Source organism: Cryptomeria japonica, chromosome 11 (assembly GCF_030272615.1).
Source record: "Cryptomeria japonica chromosome 11, Sugi_1.0, whole genome shotgun sequence".
NCBI lineage: Eukaryota > Viridiplantae > Streptophyta > Pinopsida > Cupressales > Cupressaceae > Cryptomeria > Cryptomeria japonica.
Window position 1 is genome coordinate 650,275,837 of NC_081415.1, and position 25,417 is coordinate 650,301,253.

General features: G+C 36.0%; 1 protein-coding gene across 1 annotated transcript; it reads right to left on the minus strand.

Moving 5' to 3' along the window:
• Positions 1 to 10,478: 10,478 nt before the first annotated feature.
• LOC131039957 (RING-H2 finger protein ATL5-like) lies at positions 10,479 to 10,952 on the minus strand. The gene has a single exon (XM_057972808.2). The coding sequence runs from the start codon at positions 10,950 to 10,952 to the stop codon at positions 10,479 to 10,481; it is 474 nt and encodes a 157-aa protein (XP_057828791.2).
• Between the last annotated feature and the right edge of the window lie 14,465 nt (positions 10,953 to 25,417).

Genomic DNA, 25,417 nt, shown 5'->3' on the forward strand with positions numbered 1-25,417 from the left:
GAGATAGGTAAATCTACATTTGTTCCCATTAAAATTATTACAAATCACTCAATCTATGAAATCAAACCAGAGATCAATGCAAATGATTTCATTGCTAGGACTTGCTTCTCCTCTGATTATGGGTCAAAAATAACATGCATTAAAGCTCCAAAGGGGGAGGTTTTGGACATTAAATTCAACCCTAAGGGAGGTTTCATGTTAAATAGACAAAATTTGGGAACAGTGGTTTCAAATAACACACTGAGGTTATCAGAATGCAAGGGAAAAGAAACCTCACTCAAAGATCCTGTAATGGAAATTAGGAGGAGAAACCTTGAGAACGAACAGAGTCTCTCACTGATCCTTATACCTATAGCCAACAAAATTATTAATGACTTGAACACTGCAGTCGGATCTAAAGGCCCCCTTATTCTGGAAACCATCCCTTGTCACCAGGAAGCTCTATCAGCTCATATTATGAATACTTTGGGGGAGAATGGCTCTCCAAGCGATCTGACCCTAAATTTAGAAAATATGGATAAAAACAAAAAGAAAAAAGAAAAGAAGAACAAAAAGAACAAAAAAAGCAAAGATAGAAACAAAAAATGAAAGAATAAAAAGGAAAAAAATCAATTAATAGATGAGAGCATCATCATGAAGGATGATGATAACATAAGAGCCCTTGAAGATAAGTGTATACTTGATTATGTGGGCAACTCTGTTACAAATGATCTTATGGAGCTATTTATTAATGAAATCGCTGATGAGGAAGAACTTGCACTATAGAAATCTCTGCTAGCCAGAGAATTGTGTACGCCCTTCTCTGAGGTTATGATCACCCCTCCCTCTAGTGATGCGACAATTAATGTCAGGGACAGCCTGGGAATAGCTAACACTATTGAGCATTGTTCCCTCCTTGACTTTGCCAACGACCATAAGAAGAGGGGTAGGAAAACTATGACTGAATTACTCTCTAGGGCTGGGTGTGCAGCTAGCCAGACTAAAATCACTAATATTTTTGAGGCGGGGAAGGGGAAGATCCTTCCCAATGAACCATGAAACTCCTTACATGGAATGTTAGGGGCATGAATGCTCCTAACAAACAGTGTATCGTAAAATGATGCATTGCCAAATACAACCCAAAATTATTCTTAATACAAGAAACCAAACTTAATAGCAGTGAATTAACAAATTTAAAGAAAAAAATAGGTATTAGAGAACTTGAAGGGCAACCTGCCTCTGGAGCATCTGGTGGACTAGCCATCATTTGGGATCCGAGGCTTGTCTCCTTCAGCATAATAAGTAAGACCCTGAACTGGATGTGTGGTAAAGTTGTAAGCCTCAAAAGCAACTTAAATTTCACACTAATTAATGTTTATGGTCCTACACATACACATGCAAAAAAGGGAGTCTGGGAGGAAATTGAGAATTACCTTCTTAATGAATGTGATCAAACATACCTCATTGGTGGAGATTTCAATGCAATTCTGGACCCCAAGGAAAAAAGGGGGGGTATCAACAAGATGACTCAAACATGCTTAGACTTCAGGAACTGGATGCATAAATGCAACCTATTAGATTTCACTACCAAATGTGATGCCTTTACCTAGAATAACAGAAGACGAGGTTTCTGCAATATTGCAGAAAAACTAGACAGATTTTTTCTATGTGGTAATCTGTCACAATCCTTTGACACCAGTGTCCCTCCCATCTCCGGATCAGATCATTTCCCGGTCCAATTAACTATAACAGAAGCTCTTAAACCAACTAAAACCCCCTTTCACTTTGAAAAAATGTGGCTCAGAGATGAAAATCTATTACAACTCATTGAAAAATGGTGGAACGACACCAACGTCATTGGATCCAAAACCTTCAAAATAGTAACTAAACTCAAGAAAATCAAGCAACAATTAACAAGGTGGAACAGAGAGCACTTTGGAAATATCTTTTCACAAAAAATAGAGATTGAAAAGGAGATGGAGATTATTAATGAGGAAGTGATAAAGTATGGGATGAATGACCTCTTATATCAACAAGAAAAAAGCAATCTGGCTCATTATGAGGAGATTCTAGCTTGTGAAGAGATCTTCTGGAAACAAAAATCTAGGGATAACTGGCTTGATGCCGGTGATAGAAACACGAGTTTCTTTCACAATAGTACTAAACATCGCAGAGCACTAAACAGAATCAACAAAATCAAATTGGCATCAGGGGACTTTACTGACAACCCAGAAATCATTGCTAAAACTGTTGTGGGATATTTTGAGACTATCCTTAATAATTGGGAGGGCTCTAAAGGGGCCAAGGAGAATGAGTTCTTAAAAAATATTCCGAAATTAATATCAGAAGAAAACAATTTAATGCTCAACAAAAAATTAACAAAGGAAGAAGTAGAATTAGCCTTATTTCAAATCGGTCCAGACAAGGCCCCTGGCCCGGATGGGTTCCCGACTCTCTTCTATCAAAAATGCTAGAGCTTCATGGGTGGGGAAATCACTGAGGCCTTAGAGGGGATGAGAAACTCTGGGAAAATCCTCAGAGAACTTAATAATACCTTCATCACCCTTATCCCCAAAAAGGATGTCGTGGAAAGTTTTGAGGACTTCCACCCAATAGCTTTATGTAATACTCTATATAAATTACTTACTAAAACAATGGCAAATAGACTACTAACCCTCCTCCCCATTATTATCAGTGAGGAGCAGATAGGATTTGTACCAAACAGATCCATTTATGATGGTATAATCATCGCCCAGGAGGCTATTCATTCAATACAAAACAGCAAATCTCCGAGCATGTTGATAAAACTTGACATCAAGAAAGCATATGACAAAGTGGATTAGTACTTTCTATGTAAATGTTTGGATGCTTTCGGGTTTAATAAGCAATGGATCAATTTAGTATTCGAATGTATCGCAACTCCAAGGATATAAATCCTTGTCAATGGGGCCTCGGAGGACTTCTTCAAAATTTCCAGAGGCCTCAGACAAGGGGACCCCCTCTCACCCTTCCTTTTCATTATAATGGCTGAATCTCTTGGGAGGATGATCAACAAGGCTAGAGAAAAGCCTCTGCTCATTGGTATAAAAATCACCTCTAACATGGAGCCTATCACCCATCAGCAATTTCTGGATGACACCATGTTGTTTGGACCAAGTAGCCATATGGAGGCTTATGGAATTAAAAATATTCTAAATAACTACACTAATATCTCCAGTCAAGAAATCAACACTATTAAGTCTAATATAACTTTCTTTAACACAAACAAAGAACTTTGAACAAGCATTCTAAAAATCCTTAAATTTAATGAAGGAGAACTGTCGTGTAAATATTTGGGTCTCCCTTTAGACAAAGGTACTAGATCCTCTAGTCTCTGGAACTAGGTTGTGGCCAAGATTACAAACAGAATATCCTCTTGGAAAGGCAAATGGCTTTCATCTGCTGGAAAGGCCACTTTGATCAAGGCGGTCCTCTCGGCATGCCTATTTATCAATTGTTATGTATGGACCTTCCCACTTCCAAGAGGAAGGAAATAACTAGTCATATCAAGACCTTTTATTGGCAAGGTTCGGAAGATAAAGCCAGACTTCCATTAATTGCCTGGGACAAGATCTGCTTACCCAAGGAAATGGGTGGTTTAGGCATCAAAGACCTCCTTATTCAGAGCAAAGCTTTAGGGGCCAAGTTAGTATGGCGAATGTTTTCTAACCCCAATGCTAAATGGGCCCGCACCCTTTTCAACAAGTATCTGCATAACCCAGACCCAATAGGCATCTTCAGAACTGCCCACCCTCCTAAGGGTTCTAGAATTTGGAACTTTATGCTAGATTGTAGAAGCATCATTTCTGATAAATTAACTTGGTCCATTGGCAATGGACAAGATGCCCTATTTTGGAGAGACTCCTGGGGTGCTTTCCCGCCCCTCATCACTCTTCCTAACCTAAAGTCAATTATTCCCACCCTGGAAGGACTATGGGGATCTCATGTAAAAGACTACATTGAAGAATTTAGCATTGGACATTTGAAAAAATGGAGATGGAAATCGGTAATGCTTCCTAATATTTCGGCCATGGAAAGTTCCTCCTTATCCCAGATTTTGGCCTCAAGAAATATTGCCCTAACTCATGATTCTGACAAATTGATATGGGTTGGCTCTAAAAAGGGAAGATATGAATCAAAGGAGGGATACAAACATATTCTTAACAAAAAACACACCCCTCGCTCCAACCTTACTTTATCATTATGTTGGGATAAAAGGTGCCTTCCGAAAGTAGGTCTGTTTGCTTGGCTGGCTATTCAAAACCGAATCCTCACTTCTAAAACTTTTTAAAAATTTGGATATGAAGGGCCAAGTAGATGCCCTTTATGTGAAAAGGAAGAAGAATCTTCTAATCATCTTCTGGTGACTTGTGATTATGCTCATAATTGCTGGGGTTGGTTAAGAAAATAGTTGATTTGGTACTCCCCCATACCCAATAGCATTTTGGATCTTTTTTATGCCTGGCCAATCAGGAACACTGGTAGCATGTTTGAACATTTATGGGTCATAACCCCATCTATCATGATTTGGGAAATATGGAAAGAGAGAAATAGGAGAATTTTCAAAAATAGCAAAATGTAATGGTATCAACTGGTCAATAAAATTGAAGCCTCAATAGTTGAATTAGTAAATAACCAGAACCTAAATCTCCAGAGAGACATCAACATGTCTTATTGGGATGAAAAAATGAGACTTAGATGGAAAGGCCTAATAATCCCTCCCTTCATGGGTAGGGGTTCCCTAGCTAATGAGCTATCTCGTAAGAATTGTGAATGGGTCCCTCCTATCAAGGGATGGTTTAAATTTAACTTTGATGGTGCCTTGAGGGGTAACCCTGGATGGGCAGGTCTTGGTTGTAGCATCCACAATTCAAATGGGGAAGAGGTGGCCTTCATGGCTCTACCCTGTGGTTCTAGTACCAATAACATGGCCGAAATGCAAGCATTGGATGCAGGGATTAACTTAAGCATGTTACTCAATATCAAGAAGATCGTCATTGAAGGTGATTCGGCTATTATCATCAATGCCCTCAGAAAGGGGTCTATGCCTGACTGGAAACTTAATGCTTCTTTGGAAAAAATCCTGACAAACATGAAAACATTTGATAGGACCATCTTTAACCACATTTACAGGGAGGGCAATAGGCGAGCTAACTTCCTTGCTAATTTGGGAGCTGATGGTAAGACTCTAACTCATGTTGCTCCCAAAATCAACCCTTAATCAATAAGATGTTATAACAGATGACTCTGCATATAAATCTCTATAACTAAAACCAAATCTTCAAAACTCTCCTGCCTCATTTCATATAGAATCACTAATACTTCAGATACATAATTAAAACCCTATACTCTTGTATCCATACACAATTATCACCTTAAACATGCTTATACATAACCATATACATTTAAAAATATATATAGGTATATACATATACATAAGAATATATGTATATATACATATTGATATATAACACATATATATCGGTATATATATATACATTGTTCGGACATATATATATTCGTACACTGGTATAAAATCTATTCACTACACAGTGAATCTAGTAATCTATCTAAAATTCATGAATTGGGTATATAAAGATACATGTGTGTAAATATAAGGGGAAGGTTATATATATACACATAGGTATCTATATAATCCATCCATTTAAATACAAATATATTCACCACCTTTATAAACCCAAATATCCAAAATTAGGAATAAAACAAACTTCGGCCAATTATAAAGATTTCCTCAAATATCTTCAGACAATCATATAACAATGAAGAGACTTTAGATTTTAAAAAATATAAAAGGAAAAGCAGATGGCAAAAAAACTCTTACAAGAATATAATTGAGATCATTACCCAAAGCAAATAGCAATAATTAATCTGATCTCTATCTTTGCCACAATAAATAATAGAGATAGTATCAGTCACCACTGATGTTTATGCCTTGCATTAATTGGGGTTGGCAGGGTCCCCTAGATTAAGGATTAATCAATCCAAAATTATGAATTAAATAATATTAAATGTAGAGTATGTGAGATCCCCCTGTTATCTTAATAATTATGAGCTATCAGAGACCTTGATTGCAGAGTATGCGAATGCCTCTATGTTCAAAATTATTTCAAGCTCCTTCTCATGATTTTACCTCTGCAGTCGTATCATTTTAGGTTATGTATTTTTTTGGAAACCAATGAATTCCTTCCAAAGTGGAGTTTTTGTAATTCATATTTTCAGATTATGAATTTCTGGAGAGTTTAAAAATATTAGCCTAAAGCCTCAGCTTAAGGTCTGTCAAGCGGATAAGATACTATTTTCCTATGAACCCGTGTGGTGATTCTTGAGATAATGGACACCCCAATTAAATTGTGTAGTTCAAAGAGACAAATGGCCTTTGAAGGAGCCATTACTCAGGATCGCCTTAAGCGCATTATGCGTCTCCCTCACACCCTGGTAATTGATGCTATGGAGAATATCTCAGGCCCTGATTTCCTCACCAACTCGGATAGAACCAGGGCCAATACGGACCTGGCCCCCATGTTTCTTGCTATCACTATGAGTTATACCAAAATCCGTGAAGATACCAGTGCTCTGTGCAGAGAGGTCTTCGATGCCTCTATTCTGGGCGACCTTGAGAGGGTTTTAGTTAATATTGACAATGATGGGACTATTCCGCGGCCAAGGAATTATGACATTCTCATTTGGAATAATAGGTCAGTGCCTCAGTTCCCCATTATCTCCATGGATGGAGAGCCAATATCTGCGGAAAGGTTTGAGGTAATTAGCCGTAATGCTAACTTTTTGCTTTTTTTATTCCATGTGAGACTCCCTCCTAAGCCAACATGGTTTGAAGACTACCTCAGAGCTGAGGGTCTGGTTCTGGAGGAGGATAGGGCTTCTTCTCCATCCTCTAGGGAGGATTGAAGTGACTCTACTTTTAGGGGGAGCATGCTTCCTTTTTTTTGATATAGCACTACTGAGGCTGGTATATACGTGGACTTAAAGTAAAATTACAATTATAGTTATCTGTATTATGTTTGAGATAGCAAACAGTATAGTAGTTTTAACAAACAAACTTAAAGCATCATATAAAAAAAATCAAATTAGTATGATATTTTACAAATTACTGTTACCAAAGGAACATGAAGGAATAGCTACTATTTAGATATACATCATAAACTTGTTATTAAAACAGTTAAATAGATATTTCAGATAGCATACTACTTCGGGTATCCACTTTGATTTATTTCGAAGGACATCTGCTGGAGTTATATTGCCATCTGTTGATGTTTTCTATATTCTGATGTCTCTATGTCAATTTTAAGCTGGCCAACTTTATGTGGCTACCTTGCAAACTATGAACTCCTTATGCTATAAAACTTCAGGGCAAGGGAGGATGGATTATATGAATCTCCCCTCTCCCACTCTTGTTGTTGTAGCTTGGATTTTACCCTTACTAAGGATAATGTCCAGGAGCATAAACAAGAGTCGGAGGACTGAGGTTTTATGGCAGGAAGGACCTCATGGCATCTCTGCTCTATCCTAAGCATATCTGGTACTTAAAATTATGTCTCTAAAATTTACTATTTTCTAAAAATTTAGGAGATATGTATTCTTTGGAAATAATTTAAGGTTTTATCAAGCAATAAACTATCGACTGATACAAATGGCAAGTTAGTACTAACATAATTGTCAAGCTATGGAACAACTAACACTGCAGGTCGAACAGGTTGTTACTAACAAATTTGCCAAGTGTTTGAATAACTATTATTGCAGGCCACCAGGTGATCTTGGGCAATCTTGGAGCAACTCTGAATCACTATAGAACAACTTCAGCATTTAAACAGGAGAGGGAGCATTTGGCTAATGTAAACATTTCTTTCTGGGCTTGTAAGGGAAGGAAATATTAAAAACCTTCCCACCTGATAACCCTGGCCTGGGGGTTTTTTTCATGTATCAAAACTGGAATTTTTCTAGAAATATGTCAGACTCTAGTCCTGGGCTAGGCCGAAGGTTTTCTTGACTCCACTCTTTCCTACCGGCACCTGCATGAGTGGACTTATGTATAATTTCATAAATAAATAATAAAATATCTGGCTTCGGCCTTTTACCGATCAAAAAAAAAAAAAATTATACTAAATTATTATTCTCCTCATTAAATCATTGTACTAAAAGTGATTTATCTTTATTATTGTTCTTTTTGTTAGGTGCTATGGGGTACATCCCCTATTTCTATAGCCGTTTGACAGTTGTTTAGACTCTGGTTTTCTATTTGCTTTCTTTTTGTTGGATTTGGCTTTTGAGTCCCTGTAAAACTTGCTTATCCTAATAAAAAACTAAGTACAATTCATAGGAAAATAATATATGTGGTTGCTCCATCCTCCCATCCTAAAATACATGATCAAATGACAAATTGGAAACTCAAATAAAAAAGTCCTTCACATTCCGTGTTGTATTTGTGTTGTGGTGAATATGTCAATTTTGCAAGAGGGTGAACACACATTCACTAAAGAAAGAACACTAGTAGTCATTATAGCTAACTTCGCACATCCACGGATCCTAAACAGAACATCAAACTTTGATAATTTTTTTTGTTGTCTCCATATGCAACTTAATTGCTTATAGCTATTGTTCTAGCTTTGGAAAGTAACAACAAATGTTGTGGGATTCATTATATATGCAAGGGTAAAAAGGTGGTCATTTCAAAGTGTTGTCTGATACCTATTTAAAGATACCCCAATAACCATGCACTACAACCACCTCAAAAATTTGCACAACTAATCCAATACATGTTCCTCTAAGAACAAATATATTTTCCTCTAATAATTGCTTTTACTAAATAATGCACAACTCTACTAATTAAATTCTACAAATTTTAGTGAATTGGGGTACAAGTGGGTGACTATTGGTAAATATGAAATTTATTAATGAACTTTTAATAATAATTTTTTTAGTTTCTTTAAAGTTGGTAATTAGGAGTTGGGTGATCAAAAAGTGAAAAGTCATTGAAACATAGGTGATAATTAGACCCATACACCTATAGTATTTTGTGATTCATCATGGTATTTAGAACTTATACTCTCTTAGCTTATTTATAATAAACAAGAGCTCTTAGCTTATCTATAATAAACAAGAGTTCATCATAGTAGATAGTAAATTCACTTCTTGTACAAATTGACGAAATCACAAGAGTAAGGTTTTTGGGCCAATTCAAGGTCTACAACTTTGTTTTAAAGACTTACATACCATACCAAATACTATCGCAACTTTATTCATAAGATTATTTCACTTTTTCATGAAGCCATCTTGAAAACTAAGTATTTAGTTAAATTTTAAAAATAAAATAGTCTTTTATTTTTCCAAAAGATTTTTTTTGTAAGATTACAATCTTTATTTATTAGTTAACATATTTTGAAATGACATGTGGCTTATTTTAAAAATTATTAGTTAAATCTAAGATGAATAAAATAAAATGATAAATTAAAAAGGAAATTAAATCTAAGATAAATAAAAGAACTATATAAAATTTAAATATAGTTAGATTATTGCAACTTCATTAAAAATAGGGTTAAATATGAATTACAATGGTTCTCATCAGGTCCAGTACAATGCTAATTTTTAGTTGATCTCCACTCCCTCTACTTTAAGCTTGTTGTGTTTTACATTTCACCCTAATTTGAGCTTTGCTCCCCTCTTGATCACTAGATTTCTTAGCCTTGTTTATATAATTTTCTTTCATATGTATTTTCTCTATATTAATATATTCATATACACTTATTATTTTTTACCTATAAAAAAGAAAAGCAAAAATTTATTAGTAAAGCACATGCTCAAATAACTAATAAATGACCATGCCTTGCTCCACTAGCTAATTGATTCAAATTTAAATTGACTTGAAAATACTTTTCAATCTTACTACATTTTTATTCAACCATTAAATTTTGTATAATTTTAAATATTTATCTTTATTCAAAAATAATCAAATATTAATAAGAAAATAAAAAAATTATAATTTTATTTGAAAAAATACTAATTAATACATACCACCAAATCAACAAAATTGAATTTATTTGACCCCTTCAAATTATATGAATTCTTGATCATTAATCCTAATTGAAACCTTCTAAGATATAATCGTAATATTTATCTTATCTTCAATAGAATACTAATTAATACATACTATCAATTTAACAAAATCTTGATTGAAACCTTCTAGAGTGTAGCCATAGCATTGGATTCAATACATACCCTCTTTTTCTCTTGATCAAATATTCAATATATTTATTTAGCGCTTGACAAACTCTGGAATCAAGAACAGTGCATTTGTGTCTTTTCTTTCCTTCTCAAACTGACGACTATCTGAGTCATTTAGGATTTTGCTTGAAGACACATTCTCTCAATTTGAAAAAGGCAACAACCGAAAGACACAGAAAATAAAACAGAAACAGAATATAAGTTCATTCAGCCACAGGAGGCGGAGGTGGAATTTGAAGCGCAAGATCATTGTGAGCGTGGGATCCAAATTTCTGAAGTGGACATGCACTGCAGATGGGACACCGGAGCTTGCAGTGCAGCCACCTTCGAATGCAATCCACGTGAAAATTGTGATGACACGGTTTTAGTGCCACCGCCTCATCATCCTCTACGTATTCACACAGGCAAATAACGCATTCCTTCTCTTCTTCTTCTTCATCAGATCTGTAATTGAATACGCCCATTTCCACACCAGTCGGTGGAGGAGATTGCTGTTGAGATCCTGCCGATGCATCAACTGGCAAAACACTAATAATAATTCTACCAATAATCACCATACATATATAAGCGAATCGTACATATGGCAAATGGAAAGATTTCGTTCGTAGAAGTATTAGATATATCGAAAATGCCACCACCACCCACAAAAACACTAATGCTGAGCTTGTTCGCCGCATGGTGATGCCCAGAATCAAATCCTCTCCGGTGCTTTTATATACAGTGGCAGAGTAACGAATATATACATTTTAAGATGGGCAACTTCTTTCAGAAGCGCCACTAGCTATCTTTGTAGAATCTGAAATGTAATGCTCAGTTTTATTTGGTTGGGGAGCATTATAATAATCCCTGATCATAAGAATCATCAACACCAGTTTTCCAGATCATATTCTTGTCTAATACTGAAAGACGGCTAGAACAGTTGACCCAGAAGAAAAGGGCATTCTTGTCGAATGCTTTATAAAACCTAGAATCTTCTCTGCTTTTACAAGCACCGTCATTTCCCATGAAGAGAATGTCATCCAAAAGTTGCCAAGTACGACTATTTCTATAGTGGACGTATGAAATAATTTACAAGATATTAGGGAGTTTCATCTGATCAACCAACGTTTTTTAAGCTTTGTTGTCTAGCTTTTCCTTAAATCCCTATAAAATTGTATAAATGTATTATTCAGCTATTAAAAGATTGTTAGTAATATTATCATAATTTTTTTTATGATTGTAAATTTTTTTTAAGTGGAATATAAAATTTAATTATTAATGTTAAGAGTTGTTTTTCAATTAATTGAGTATAATTGATAAGAACATGGTATATTATCTTGGTGGAGGATTTGATGTTCGACCAGGAGAGTGGTGATGATGTGCTAGATATAGTGGAACCAAGAAACATAAGCCAATTGGCAGCAAAATTGCTAAACATAAGACTGGTAAAAGTGAAAATAGTAAGGAAATTCTTTAAACAAAAGAGGTTTGAGAATGCAATGCTCAAGGAGAAAACCTCATTTAGGTCTTATATGCTGCAATCTAAGGGAGGTGAGACCTCCCTTAGAGGGAAATGAGGATTCTCACATGAAATGTTAGGAGCTTAAATGGCTTACAAGTGATGCTAGATCAAGCGTCAATTAGAAATTCAATTGGTTGATTTGGTTCTACAAAAATTCAAAATCTATTCTAAAGATATCAATTTTTTTGTCAAATATTGCAAAGGATGGATGGGCCTCTCTAATAACTCAATTGGGGCTTTAGGAAGCCTTGATGTAATGTGGAAATGTAACAAAGTATTAATTGAGCCCCTCACAATTAATCAAAATTTGCTTAAGCTTTTGGTGTGAAGCTCTTGTATAGATCTCTCATTCAACATTTATAACATCTACGGAGCCACAAAAACCCTAGACAAGAAAGCTTTGTGGGAGACTCTTAGTCATGAGCTCCACACTGCAATGGATTAGGAGCACTTTGGTAGGTGATTTTAATGCAATATTGGACCCAAGTGAGAAGATTGGTAGTCTTGAAAGAGAAGCACAAAGCCATATAGACATCACATATTTTGTGTGAACAAATAGTCTCATTGATGTGAACCCCACCAATAGGAAATTCACATGGAACAATAGGTAAGATGGCTTCACCAACATAGCAAAAAGGCTAGACCAATTTCTCATTTCAAATAATTGGTTGGGTTCCCTCTTTCAACTCTCATATCAAATCAAAATGATACCCATATCAGACTATTTACAAATCGAAATTCAAAGGGAATATAGAATATTCCAGAAAGTATAAAAAGGGATTCAACGATTTCAAGGAGGGAGACCATTCAAACAAATAAATATAAAGGAAAGGGCCATCGAGTGGATGTTACACATGTGGTGGAGATCATTATGCAAATTAGTGCCTGACAAAATAACCAAGGTGATAAAAAAAAGAGGAACTCCTTACCCACTCAAAAAGCAAATTTTCAGCAAAGAATTCATGCAACTCTAAAATTAATAAGAAAGAAAAATATCAAATTGCACCAATTAAGACAATAGGTATGATTTATTTAAGTTCCATAACTATTTTCATAGATACTGGTGCTACAGAATGCTTCATATCTCCTAAATTATGAAGTAGATTTCCTAAAAGAACTAGTTTTATGGCCAATTCTTAGAATATAGAATATTTTAATCATAGGAGAGCTCAAGTAGAGAAGTGTTTGTTTGAAGCTATAGTTGAACCTCTACGGTTTACTACAGAGGTCAATTTTTATGTAGTACCCCTAGGTTCCTATGATGTGATTTTAGGAATGAATTGGTTGTGGGAGTATAGGGCCAAACTAGATTGTTTTTCCAAGACTATGGAATGTTTGGATGACCTTGGAAATAAGGTGTACCTTTAAGGAATCCAACATGAAGTCAAAGTGTGGAAAATATTTTCCATGCAACTAAAATGAAGTAATCAAAAGGAGTGTCAGGTGTTTGTAGTAAAAATGAAATAAGTCAAGGAACCCAAAGAGAATGCTTATCATGATGACATGATGGTGTATGAGATGTCCTCAAATGATGGGAATGAGTTTACGAAAGTCAAAAAGAAGGAAGAACCCTTCATTGAAAAATATCCTTGCATCCAAGATTATCAAAATGTATTTCATAAAGAGTTGCCAAAACTGCCACCTAATAGAGTGACTTAGTGTCAGGACTTGAGAAATTATCGAAAGTTCCTTAACGCATGACAATTGTTGAGCTTATGGAGATAAAAGCACAGTTGCAAGAGCTTATCAATAAAGGATTGATTAGACCTAGTGTATCTCTCTAGGGAGCTCTAGTGATATTTATTAAGAAGAAAGATCAAACTTTGTGCTTGTGTATAGGTTATTGAATGCTAAATAAGGTTACAATTAGAAAGAAGTACCCCTTACCCTAAATTGATGATCTATTTGATCAAATATGAGGGGCTGTAGTATTTTTCAAGATAGATTTATGGTCAAGTTATCATCAATTTAGATTGAAAGAAGACAACATTCATAAAACAAATTTTAGAACTCGGTATGGGCACTATGAGTTTACTATATTACCCTTTGGGCTCAGCAATGCCTTGGACGATAATTTTTAGGGATTTTCTGGATTATTTTGTATTAGTATTTCTTCATGACATTATAATCTACCTTAATAAAGAGGAGGAACACTTCAAACATCTACAAATAGTCCTAAACTTGTTGGGCATTGCTTCTACTTGGATATGATGTTGTCATTGATGTCAACATATTCCTCTAATTTAATTGATCCGGTTTGTAGTTTAGTTTTTCTCATCAGTACTTTGCAGAGTTTGGTATTTCCTCCGGTATATTCTGGTGTGATCATATCTTGAATTTAGTCTTTGGGAGATTGTTTGGGATGTTCATGTGTATTTGCATTTCAGATGGTTTGTGATTTGGTGCTCCGCAAGCTATCCTTCTAGTCCAAGTTGTTGCTACTTGAGTGTTCTTGAGTTTCAGATGTTGATCGATGAAGATTTGATAAGTGGTGTTGGTGCAGCTATTGTAGATGGTTCTAATGTGCTTGTTGGTGTTTCCTAATTGTGTCCTACTTGTTATGGTGGTCCGCATTGATCCTTGTGCGTGTTCTTGGTATTTTTGTTGATCTAGTGATATTCTTCGTGTTATGCGGTATTCCTGGTGGTGTAGCGTGTTACATTTGATCTTGGCGTAATTTTTGGTGGTTTTGCATATTTGAGAATTTGATTTAGGTCCATGTTATATCATGTAAATCATCATATTGGTCCATTGGTAGACCTTTGTATTGTGTGATATAATTTTATAATTGTGAGATGAGGGTTTAGCCAACCTTGTTGCCGAGGTTGATGATCAGTATATATAGGTGATGTAGTCATGTAAATTGGGAGTCGATGAAGTGTCTGCATTATCAGAGAATTTTAAAGGTGCGAATAAGTGAATACATCCTTCGACATTGTGATTGAGTAGAGATTGAAGTGGTGCAGAGAAAACAAATGTGCTTAATCAGAACTGTCAACAGACATTTGCAGATGCTATTCTTTCAGTTCATTTGATTCCAGATTGTAGTCTAAATCTTGTTGTAAGTCAATGAGACTTCCCTGAGGATTGTAACCTTTTGGGTTATTACATCTTGAGTAGTGAGCTCTATTTGGCAACACCAATGAAGAAAAATTGAGAGGCGGGAGGGGGGGGGGGGGGTGATTTAGTTTTCACCGGATCTACAAACTTTACCATAAATACAGATCTGATAAACTACAACAATAACAAAGATAAGAAAATTGAAAGCACAACACACAACACCAAGATCTTGACATGGAAAACCTGGTTAAGAAAAAGGGTCAGTGCAAGAAGATGAGTCCACTTTTTGGCCAAAAAGTGGAAGTGTTTTCCCTGATTTTCAGATTTTGTCTCATTTGAGCTTAAATTTTGAAACACTTAGAGATTGAATCTTGGAAAAAGTCAGTACTATAAAAGATAGCCCTCTCAGTGTAGTTTCCAAATATATAATTTATTTTAATACCCACATAATAAAAAATAACTTTTTAAATGGAGTTCTGAAAACTATGTTTTAAAAATGTCTGTTTCAGGACCATACCATGTATGTGTACGACCCACACTTTTTGACACAATTAAAATTATTTTCTCAAACCATTTTGGGAAATGGTTTGTAACACACTGAAGATTGATGAGCATATTTTTTTGTTTTTTTTTTTCTAATATTTTTTTTTTAATTAATTTTTTAATGGCCGTAATTATCTTTTTAAAAATTTGACGTGTACGACCCACATAATTTGATGTAAACTTAACATTTTTTTTTTTTTTTTTTTTTTAAATACAAAAGAATTTTGTGTAGATTGATGACATATAATTTTTTTTCCAAAATTCTTTAAAATAAAAAAGTTATTAAATTAACAAAATTAGTTAATATTTCAAATTTATGGACCCGATTTAGTATAAATTAAATGAAAAATAGTTAAAATAATCAATTTTTAAATAAATTTACATATTTAGAATCTAGACAGTATAATCTGAAATAGGTTTTAATTTCGTATAAAAATTCTCTAATTAGAGGCGCGTAAACTATTTCTGAAGTTCATATTTGTGCTTTCATTCATGGAGATTTGAATTTGCAGGTCCATGTCTCAGGTGTGGCCATCCCAGGCCTATCCCGGGCCTAATCCCGAGCCAAGTGGCGGGTTGTGGAATCAACTTCCACAAAACAGGCCCCCATTTTCAAACAAGGGCGGATTGTGGAAAAAAAGGAAAAATGCCATTTAGAAACGGGGGCCCGCTTTTAAACAAAACGGGGGCCCGTTTTTAGAAACGGGCCCCCGTTTTTTAAAACGGGCCCCCGTTTCTAAAAAACGGGCCCCCGTTTTGTTTAAAAGCGGGCCCCCGTTTTATAACAAAACGGGCCCCCGTTACCTTTCGGCTCGGGAGCCCGAAGCACAAACGGGCCCCCGTTTTTTTAAAACGGGCCCCCGTTTATAAGAGCGCATTTTCCAATGCACGGACTTCCGCGAATTTGTGACTCATTACCTTGCACTTGCCCAAAAAACCATGGTGGGAACCTACCCATAATAAGATGATACTTTGTAATAGTATGTGAAAATATTACAATGGCGAATGCATATGCATTCAGGCACAATGCCTAGAGCTCACTACTCCAAAGATAATTACCCGTAAGGCTAACACCCTTAAGGAAGTCTCACTAAATTACAACAAGATTCAAACTACAATCTAGAAGGAATGAACTACAATAATAGCATCTACAAATGCTTAGTGGCAGTTTCGGTTAAGCTCAATTGTCTACTCTACAACACCAATCTCTGTTCAATCACAATGCCAAAGGATGAATTAGTTGTTCGCACATACACCACTCTCTAATAATGCAGGAATAAATTTTTCACTAAGATTACATGACTATATCACATATTTATACAAATCATCAACCTTGACAACAAGGTCAGCTAAACCCTTAACTCACAATTATAAAATTACATCACATGATACAAAGATTGACCACTGAACCAATATAATGATATACATGACATAAAATTGTCCCCAATAAAATTCTCAAACACCCATCACCACCGATAATCACGCCAAAATCAACCGCAACATGCTACACCACGAGGAAAACCGCATAACATGAAGAACATCACCGGTTCAGCAAAATAACCAAGAACATGCACATTGATCAATGCAGATCATCAAAACAAATAAGACACAATTAGGGAGCACAAGCAAGCACATTAGAATCATCAGTAACAGCTGCACCAACACCACTTATCAAATCTTCTTCGATCAACATCTGAACCTTGAGAATACACAAACAACAACAACTGCCACGAAGAAAAGATAGCTTGCAGAGAACCAAATCATGAACCATCTAAAATCAAGATAGACAAGACCATCCCAAATAGTATCTCAAAAGCTTAGATCAAGATCAGATCACACTAGAATATACCAAAGGAAATATTAAACTCTAGAAAGCTCTGATTAGATAAACAAATTGCATAACTAGATCATCGGATATGATCAATTAAGCTTTCTAGATCACCAAAACCAATATAGAGGGATGCAATGGTACTAGAAATACTCCATATACCAAACCATGATCCCAATAAACCAATATGCAATCATCAAAGCAGGAATATGTTGACATCAATGACAACAACATATCTTAGTAGCAACAATGCCCAACAATCTCCCCCTTTGGCATTGATGACAACCTATAAATATGAAAAAAAATCAATGCAGAGAAAGAAAATATCTCCAATAAATTTCCCCTTAAGATAAAAAAGATAGAACAATTTTTCATATGCTTCTCTCCCCCTTTGACAACAATGCAAAATATCTCAAGATAGAAAACCAAACTCTCCCCCTTAGATAAACAAGTCATGGTTCTCTCCATCATAAATAGATAAACAGTCCAATAGAATACTCCACCAAAAGGCCAGCACCAACTCATCAATTCAGACAAAGAAATGAGACTGTGAAGTCCACCGGATTGATGCATCTCAATGCATCTAGTTCTCATCAGGATGGGTGGATACCCCAAGCTTGTCTCTCATATAGACAAATGTATCTGCAGGCAAAGGCTTAGTAAAAATATTAGCAATATGTTCCTTTATAGATACATATTCCAAATTCACTTCCTTTTTACTGACTTTTTCTCTCAAGAAATGATATTTGATTGATACATGTTTAGGCTTTGAGTATTGCACCGGATTCTTTGACATATTAATAGGAATGAAATTATCACAATATATGATAGTAAGATCATCATAGATAACTCTAATATCCTTCAACATTTTCTTTATCCATACTACCTAATTATATCTACCAATGACATCAATGTACTCAGCTTCAGGAGTAGGGATATTGAATCTCGTTTCTTACTAGCCCAAGAAACCAATTTCTTCCCTAAAATGAATGCACCACCAGAGGTACTCTTCTGTTCATCAACATCACCAGCCCAATCAACATCAGTGTAAGTACATAACATGAAATCATCATTCCTCGGGTACCACAAACCATAATCCACAATCCCTTTCAAGTATTTAAATATCCTCTTGACAAAAGTGACATGACTCTCTTTCGGATCAGCTTGATATCTAGCAGCCATGCAGACAGCATGCATAATGTCTGGTCTAGTCTGAGTAATATATAGCAGCCCACCAACCAAATATCTATACAAAATCTGATTAGCTTTCAGAGATTCATTATTTTTAGATAATTTGCAACTAGTCACCATAGGAGTTCCATTCGACTTGGAGTCATCCAGCCCAAACTTCTTCAGCAATTCCTTCACATACTTAGTTTGAGATATAAAGATACCTTTTCCAATCTATGAAATCTGCAAACCTAAGAAAAATATCATCTCTCATATCATAGACATCTCAAATTCTTTCTGCATATCACTGACAAACTTCATGCTCAAGTTATCATCTCCTCCAAAAATAATATCATCAACAAAGACTTCAACAATTAAGATGTTATCATTCAATCTTGAAAACCAAACTACTATCAGTAGTACCTTTATTAAATCCCAATTTCAGCAAATATTTATCCAATCTAGCATACCAGGCTCTAGGAGCTTGTTTCAATCAATAAAGAGCTTTCTCCAGTTTGCATGCCATGTCTCCATCATCTAATAATGAAAATCCATCAAGTTTCTCAATGTAGACTTCTTCCTCAAGATCACCATTTAGAAAGGCTGACTTTGTTGCAAATATGTGCCTCGAATTCACTTGACATTGTTCTATTTTCTAATCGGGCTGATCGGAGTAACCTATCTTGATGGAACATCTATCGGTATAAATGTTTGTTGATGTATATTTTTTCATCGGGTGCTTGGAGAAGTAGTTTTTGATGTCATCTCGATGACCCGACGAAGTCGTCTTCGGTCAATGAGGTAGCATTAGCTATCAGGATAGTTGTTTAGTCGTTATAGCGATGACCCGATGAAGTCGCCTTCGGCGATCGGGATGTCATCGACTATCGGAGGAGCCTATTGAATGCTATGCCAATTACCCGATGGATCCGCTTTGGTCAACTTCGGTGTTATCAAAGATCGGGGTAACTAGTTTGGTTATCTTGCTAATGACCAGATGGAGTCACCTTCGGTGATCAGGTATCATCGAGAGCTCGGGTCTACCTGTTGGAGTGTTATTCTGATGAGCCGACGAAGCTAACCTATTTTGGAGCCACTTTAGTGGAATCGTCTACTATTTCGTCGAGAGATCAGAGAAACGTATTTGTGGTCTATCCAATGGCCGATGGAGTAGAGACCGACCACAGATTCTCGCTTCGAACTAAAGTCCAAAAGATGAGCTCGTGGTCACATTAGAAGTTCCTGCCGATGTATATGAATACAAACTAACCCGACTTCCTGGTACATGTGGGATATTGTGTTTCCCATGAATGTAGATTGATGTAGGCAGAGGGTTAGACTTCAAGCCGTTGGTGTAGTTGCTCAGATGAGCAATCGACAATCTGGTATAGGAAGACAAGAGGAAACTTAATGATGTAGAGTTCAATTGAGAAGCTATGACTAATAATCAAGAGCTGATTGTAATGACCAGTTTGTTGGAATCTGAGAACGAATGCCTGTAGTTGCAGACTGAAACTTTATTGTAAATTCATTTACTGGAAATAATTTGTTGAACTGTTGGTGGTGGGGTTTTTCTCGAAAGGGTTTTCCCATGTAATTCTTGGTGTTTTTTCTCTGTGTTGATTCTATTCATTTTTTCTATGTTATTCTTAACATTCTGTAAAGGTTTTAAACTGCGTTCTTGTATGATTTCCCCTACTAATTGACATTAGGAAGGCATTTTTGCATTGTGCTTTCCTTATAGACTTCACATCCATCTGATATACCTTGAAATCTTTATAGGAAGCATATTCAAGCAACCACCTAACAACTTCAAATCTAGCTATCACAGCAAAAGTCTCCTCATAATCAATTTCTTCTTTCTATGAATAACCTTTGCATACCATTCTTGCTTTATTTCCGACAACTTCATCGGCTTCATTCAATTTGTTCCTAAATACCCATTTAGTACCAATCACATTCTTATTTTTAGGTCTAGGAACAAGCTCCCATGTGTTATTCTTTTCAATCTGGACTTAATTCTTCTTCCATATCTCTCATCTAATTTTCATCTTTGCAAGCTTCGACAACATCTTGAGGTTGAATTTTGGAAATTAAACATACCTCTTCAGTATCTAACTATCTTCTAGTCATAACACCTTTATTTTTATCACCAATAATTTGATTTTCAGAATGATTCAATCTTACATACCTCAAAATCTTCTTATTATTCTGATTTTCTGGTTCCTGCACCTCTCCATCGGTAGCAACAACATCTGGATTAACAGTCTCTACCGGATTATTCTGCTTCAACTCTTCAATCTGAATAGGCATTATAACATGTTGACCATCATCATATCCACATTCTCTGATCTCTTTTCCAAGGTTCTCATCATCCTCATCTCTCTTGATATAACAATTTCTTCCAAAAAATTTGAAGTATCTCATAGTAGCAACATGACCAAACCATAGCTCATAAGGAGTCCTACCAGTATCACCTTTAATATGAACTTGATTGAATGTGCAAACAACAGTGCTAATAGCTTCTCTCTAGTAGATCTTCAAAACATTCCCTTCAATCAGCATAGTTCTTGCAGCATCCAAGACATTCATGTTCTTCCTTTCAACAACTCCATTCTACTAAGGGGTTCTAGGAGTAGATAATTGTCTTCTAATCCCATGCTTCTCATAGAATGAATAAACTCACCAGAACAAAATTATCCTACTCTATCAGATCTCAGACATTCTACCTTCAATCCTATCTCAGTCTCAACCATTTCTTTGAATATCTTGAATTTGTCCAATTCCTATGAGTTTTCCTTCAAAAACACAACCCACATCATCCTAGAATAATCATCAATTAGTAGCATAAAATATCTATCACCTTGCACACTTCTAACATTTTTAGGTCCACATAGGTTAGTATGCACAAGATCTAGCAATCCATCAGATGTATATTGTTTTCTCTTGAAAGAAATTCTTGTTTGATTCTTGTTTGATTACCTATTTGACATTCTTTACATACCAGATTAGCAAGCTTAACAATCTTAGGAAAATCTCTAACAGCTTGAGTAGAACTAATCTTAATCATTGAATCAAAGTTAACATGACACATTCTCCTATACCACAACCAACTTTCATCAATCTAATCAATCAAGAAACTTTTCTCACCAGTATTCAAATGAAAGATATTACCTTTAGTCTTAGTTCCAGAAGAAATCTCTATACTGGAGGCATTTAGGATCTTGCATTTACCATTCTTGAATTGTAAATCATAACCTTTGTAAACCATTTGTCCAATACTGAAAAGATTATGCTTCAAACCTTCAATATACAAGACATCATCAGTATTATTCTTACCACCAAAGGAAATAGAGCCTCTACCACGTATCACATAGGCTTTTTCATCTCCAAATCTTACTATTCCACCATCATATCTTTCCATACTCACAAATTTTCTTTTATCACCAGTCATACGATGTGAACAACCACTATCAATAAGCCATTCATATTTTTCTTTGGCTTTAGCAGCTTAAGATTTCTCCTCAAAAGTGCAGCTTGTGGAATCAACAAGCACCAGTCCATCTTCTTTGATAGCAATAAACACAACTTCATCTCCTTTTGATTCTTCATCTATAACAACTTCATCAGTAGCACAGTAGTAGTTCTTCTGATACTTATACTTCCAGTTAGACTTGTAAGGCTTATCATACTTCTCATGCTTCTCATATCTATCATTTCTACCATTCTTATCAAATTTATCATGCCTATCATACTTAGACATTCTCTCAAGGCATCTAGAAGCAAAATGCCCTACCTTATTGCAAGAGAAACATTTCAAAGGAAATTTTCCATGATACTTACTGGCTCCTTTAGGCAATCTCTAGGCAATCAATGCTTCAAGCTCATCCAATTATCTATCTTTCTCTTCCATTTCTCTTCTCTCTCTTTCATATCTGGATATTCTGCATTCATCAGGATCATACTTCTACTTTCCTGATACAGATGCTTTTAATGTTGTCTCAGATTTTCTATGTGATTCACTAAATTCGCTCAACTCAAATACAACAATCTTTCCAACCAGCATATCTCTTATTATAGTAGTCATACTCCAAATCTCTTCAAGGGTTCAACCGGCACATTTGATACCTAGGACAAGATCATTCACCTTAGCCATGGAAGTGTTTATGTTTTCATCTTCTCCCATCTTTAGCATCTTATATTTTCTTTTCAAGCTCTACAACTTAGCAACTTTCACTTGTTTTTCTCCTTCATATAGGGTTTCAAGCTTCTCCTAGATCTCATGTGTAGTCTAAAGTCCCATTACATTATTCATCTCCGAATCGGTCATGGTGGTCAAGAATGCTTCCTTTGGGGTATGTGTAGGATCATGGTGTGCCAAAACAGGCCCTTAAGTGGCAATGAAATTTTAGAAAATCAGAGTTATGCAACTTGACATGAAAATTTGAATAAGTTGTGAACATTATTTTTAGAATATGTAAGAAGAGAATATATAGAAAATTGAATGTAGTTTCTAAGCTACTAGTTGTTTTTTGGAAAAAAAAAAATCCTATTTGATGAAAATTTCAAATTTCAATTGAGTGATACTAAAATTTTAGGAAAAAAATAAGAAGTAGACGTATGTCTGACCACCCTAATCACAATAAAATCTTAATTTTTTTTATAATATTTATAATATAATTATTAGACTCATGTCCAGATGTGACACATATTTTTTTATAAATTAAAGAATTATTTATGAATTTTTTACTACAACTTTTCAAAAATTCAGCAACTCCTACGTCTGACCACCTTACCTTGGTCAAAACCTTATGAAATTTAATTTTTTTTTATTTTTCCCTATAGTAGATGAAGCATAGGATGTGACGAATGTTTTGGTTTCAAAAAATGTTATACCGTTTGAAAGTTATGAGTGTTTTTCAATCAGTATATCAATCAGGACTATTGTCAGAATTCAATTAGAAAATAAAAAATTATTATTTATTAAAGTCAAAATAAGACAAGCCTTATATTGTTGGAAAGCTAGGAACATCCTTAAAAAACCCTTTTCATTTTATCAATTTTGGCTCCAAAAAAAGTTGTCAGCCACCAGTGTAAAGTCTGGAAAATCAAGGAATACTAAAAAACACGTTTTTTCAGTTGACTTTCCAAGCTTGTCACTTCCAAGCCAAATACCAAAGCATTCTCGAGCCGAAATTTGAAATTTGAAAATTTCACTACAAAAATCGGATATCCGATAAAATCTGATATCCGATTTTAGTACAAAAATTTGTGGTCCCAAAAGAAATTTCTATTGCCGCCATTTATTTAGTAAACTGCCACATGGCAGAAATCCAATATCCAATTAAATCAGATATCGGATTTTATTAGTCATATTTTAGAGAGAGAGAGAGAAGGAGAGGGAGAGAAGGAGAAATAGAGAGAGAGAGAGAGAGAGGGAGAGAGGGAGAAAGAGAGAGAGACAAACACACAAAGAGAGAGAGAGAGAGAGAGAGAGAGAGAGAGAGAGAGAGAGAGAGAAGGAGAGAGAGAGAGAGAGGAGAGAGAGTGAGGAGGAGAGGGAGGGAGAGAGAGAGAGGAGAGGGAGAGGGAGAAAGAGAGAGAGAGAGAGAGAGAGAGAGACCATATGACCCCTAATGACACAACTTGTTGTCTTAAGGGGTCCTATGGTATCGTTAGGGGTCATATGGTGTCTTGGGACACTATAGGACCCCTTAAGACACCAAATCATGTCATTAGGGGTCATACGGTGTCCCATGAGCCCTTATGACCTCTTAGGACACCATATGACCCCTAATGACACCATATTGGGTCACTTTGGGTCATATTGTGTCCTAAGGGGTCATATTGTGGCCTATGACCCCTTAGGACACCATATGACCCATAACAACATGATTTGGTGTCTTAAGGGGTCCTATGGTGTCGTTAGGGGTCATATGGTGTCTGTAACTGTGTCATAACGGGTCGTATGGTGTCCCAAGACACCATATGACCCCTATGGACAACATAGGACCCCTTAAAACACCAAATCATGTCCTAAGGGGTCATATGGTGTCCTAAGGGGTCACATGGTGTCCCAATATTGTGTCCTACGACACCATAAGAGACAATATGACCCCTAATGAAATGATTTGGTGTCTTAAGGGGTCCTATGGTGTCATTAGGGGTCATATGGCATCCATAGGGGTCATATGGTGTCTTGGGACACCATAGGACCTCTTAAGACACAAATCGTGTCATTAGGGGTCATATTGTGTCCTACGACCCCGTAAGACACAATATGACCCCTAACAACATGATTTGGTGTCTTAAGGGGTCCTATGGTGTCGCTAGGGGTCATATGGTGTCTTTGGACACTATAGGACCCCTTAGGACACAATATGACCCAAAGTGACCCGATATGGTGTCATTAGGGGTCATATGGTATCCTAAGAGGTCATAAGGGTTCATGGGACACCATATGACCCCTAACAACACCATAGGACCCCTTAAGACACCAAATTATGTCATTAGATTGTGTCCTACAACCCCGTAAGACACAATGTGACCCCTAACAACATGATTTGGTGTCTTAAGGGGTGCTATGGTATCATTAGGGGTCATATAGTGTCCATAGGGGTCATATGGTGTCTTGGGACACCACAGGACCCCTTAGGACACAATATGACCCAAAGCGACCCAATATGGTGTCATTAGGGGTCATATGGTGTCCTAAGATGTCATAAGAGTTCATGGGACACCATATGACCCCTATGGACACCATAGGACCCCTAACGACACCATAGGACCCCTTAAGACACCAAATCATTCTGTTAGGGGTCATATTGTGTCCTACAACCCCCTAAGACACAATATGACCCTAAATGACATGATTTGCTATCTTAAGGGGTCGCATGGTGTTGTTAGGGGTCATATGGTGTCCATAGGAGTCATATGATGTCTTGTGACACCATAGGACCCCTTAAGACACCAAATTGTGTCGTTAGGGGTCATATTGTGTCCTAAGGGGTTGTAAGACACAATATGACCCTAAACCACAT

Bases quoted from the DNA above. Each gene is read 5' to 3' on its own strand.
- LOC131039957 (XM_057972808.2), bottom strand. From the start codon at position 10,952: ATGCGGCGAACAAGCTCAGCATTAGTGTTTTTGTGGGTGGTGGTGGCA.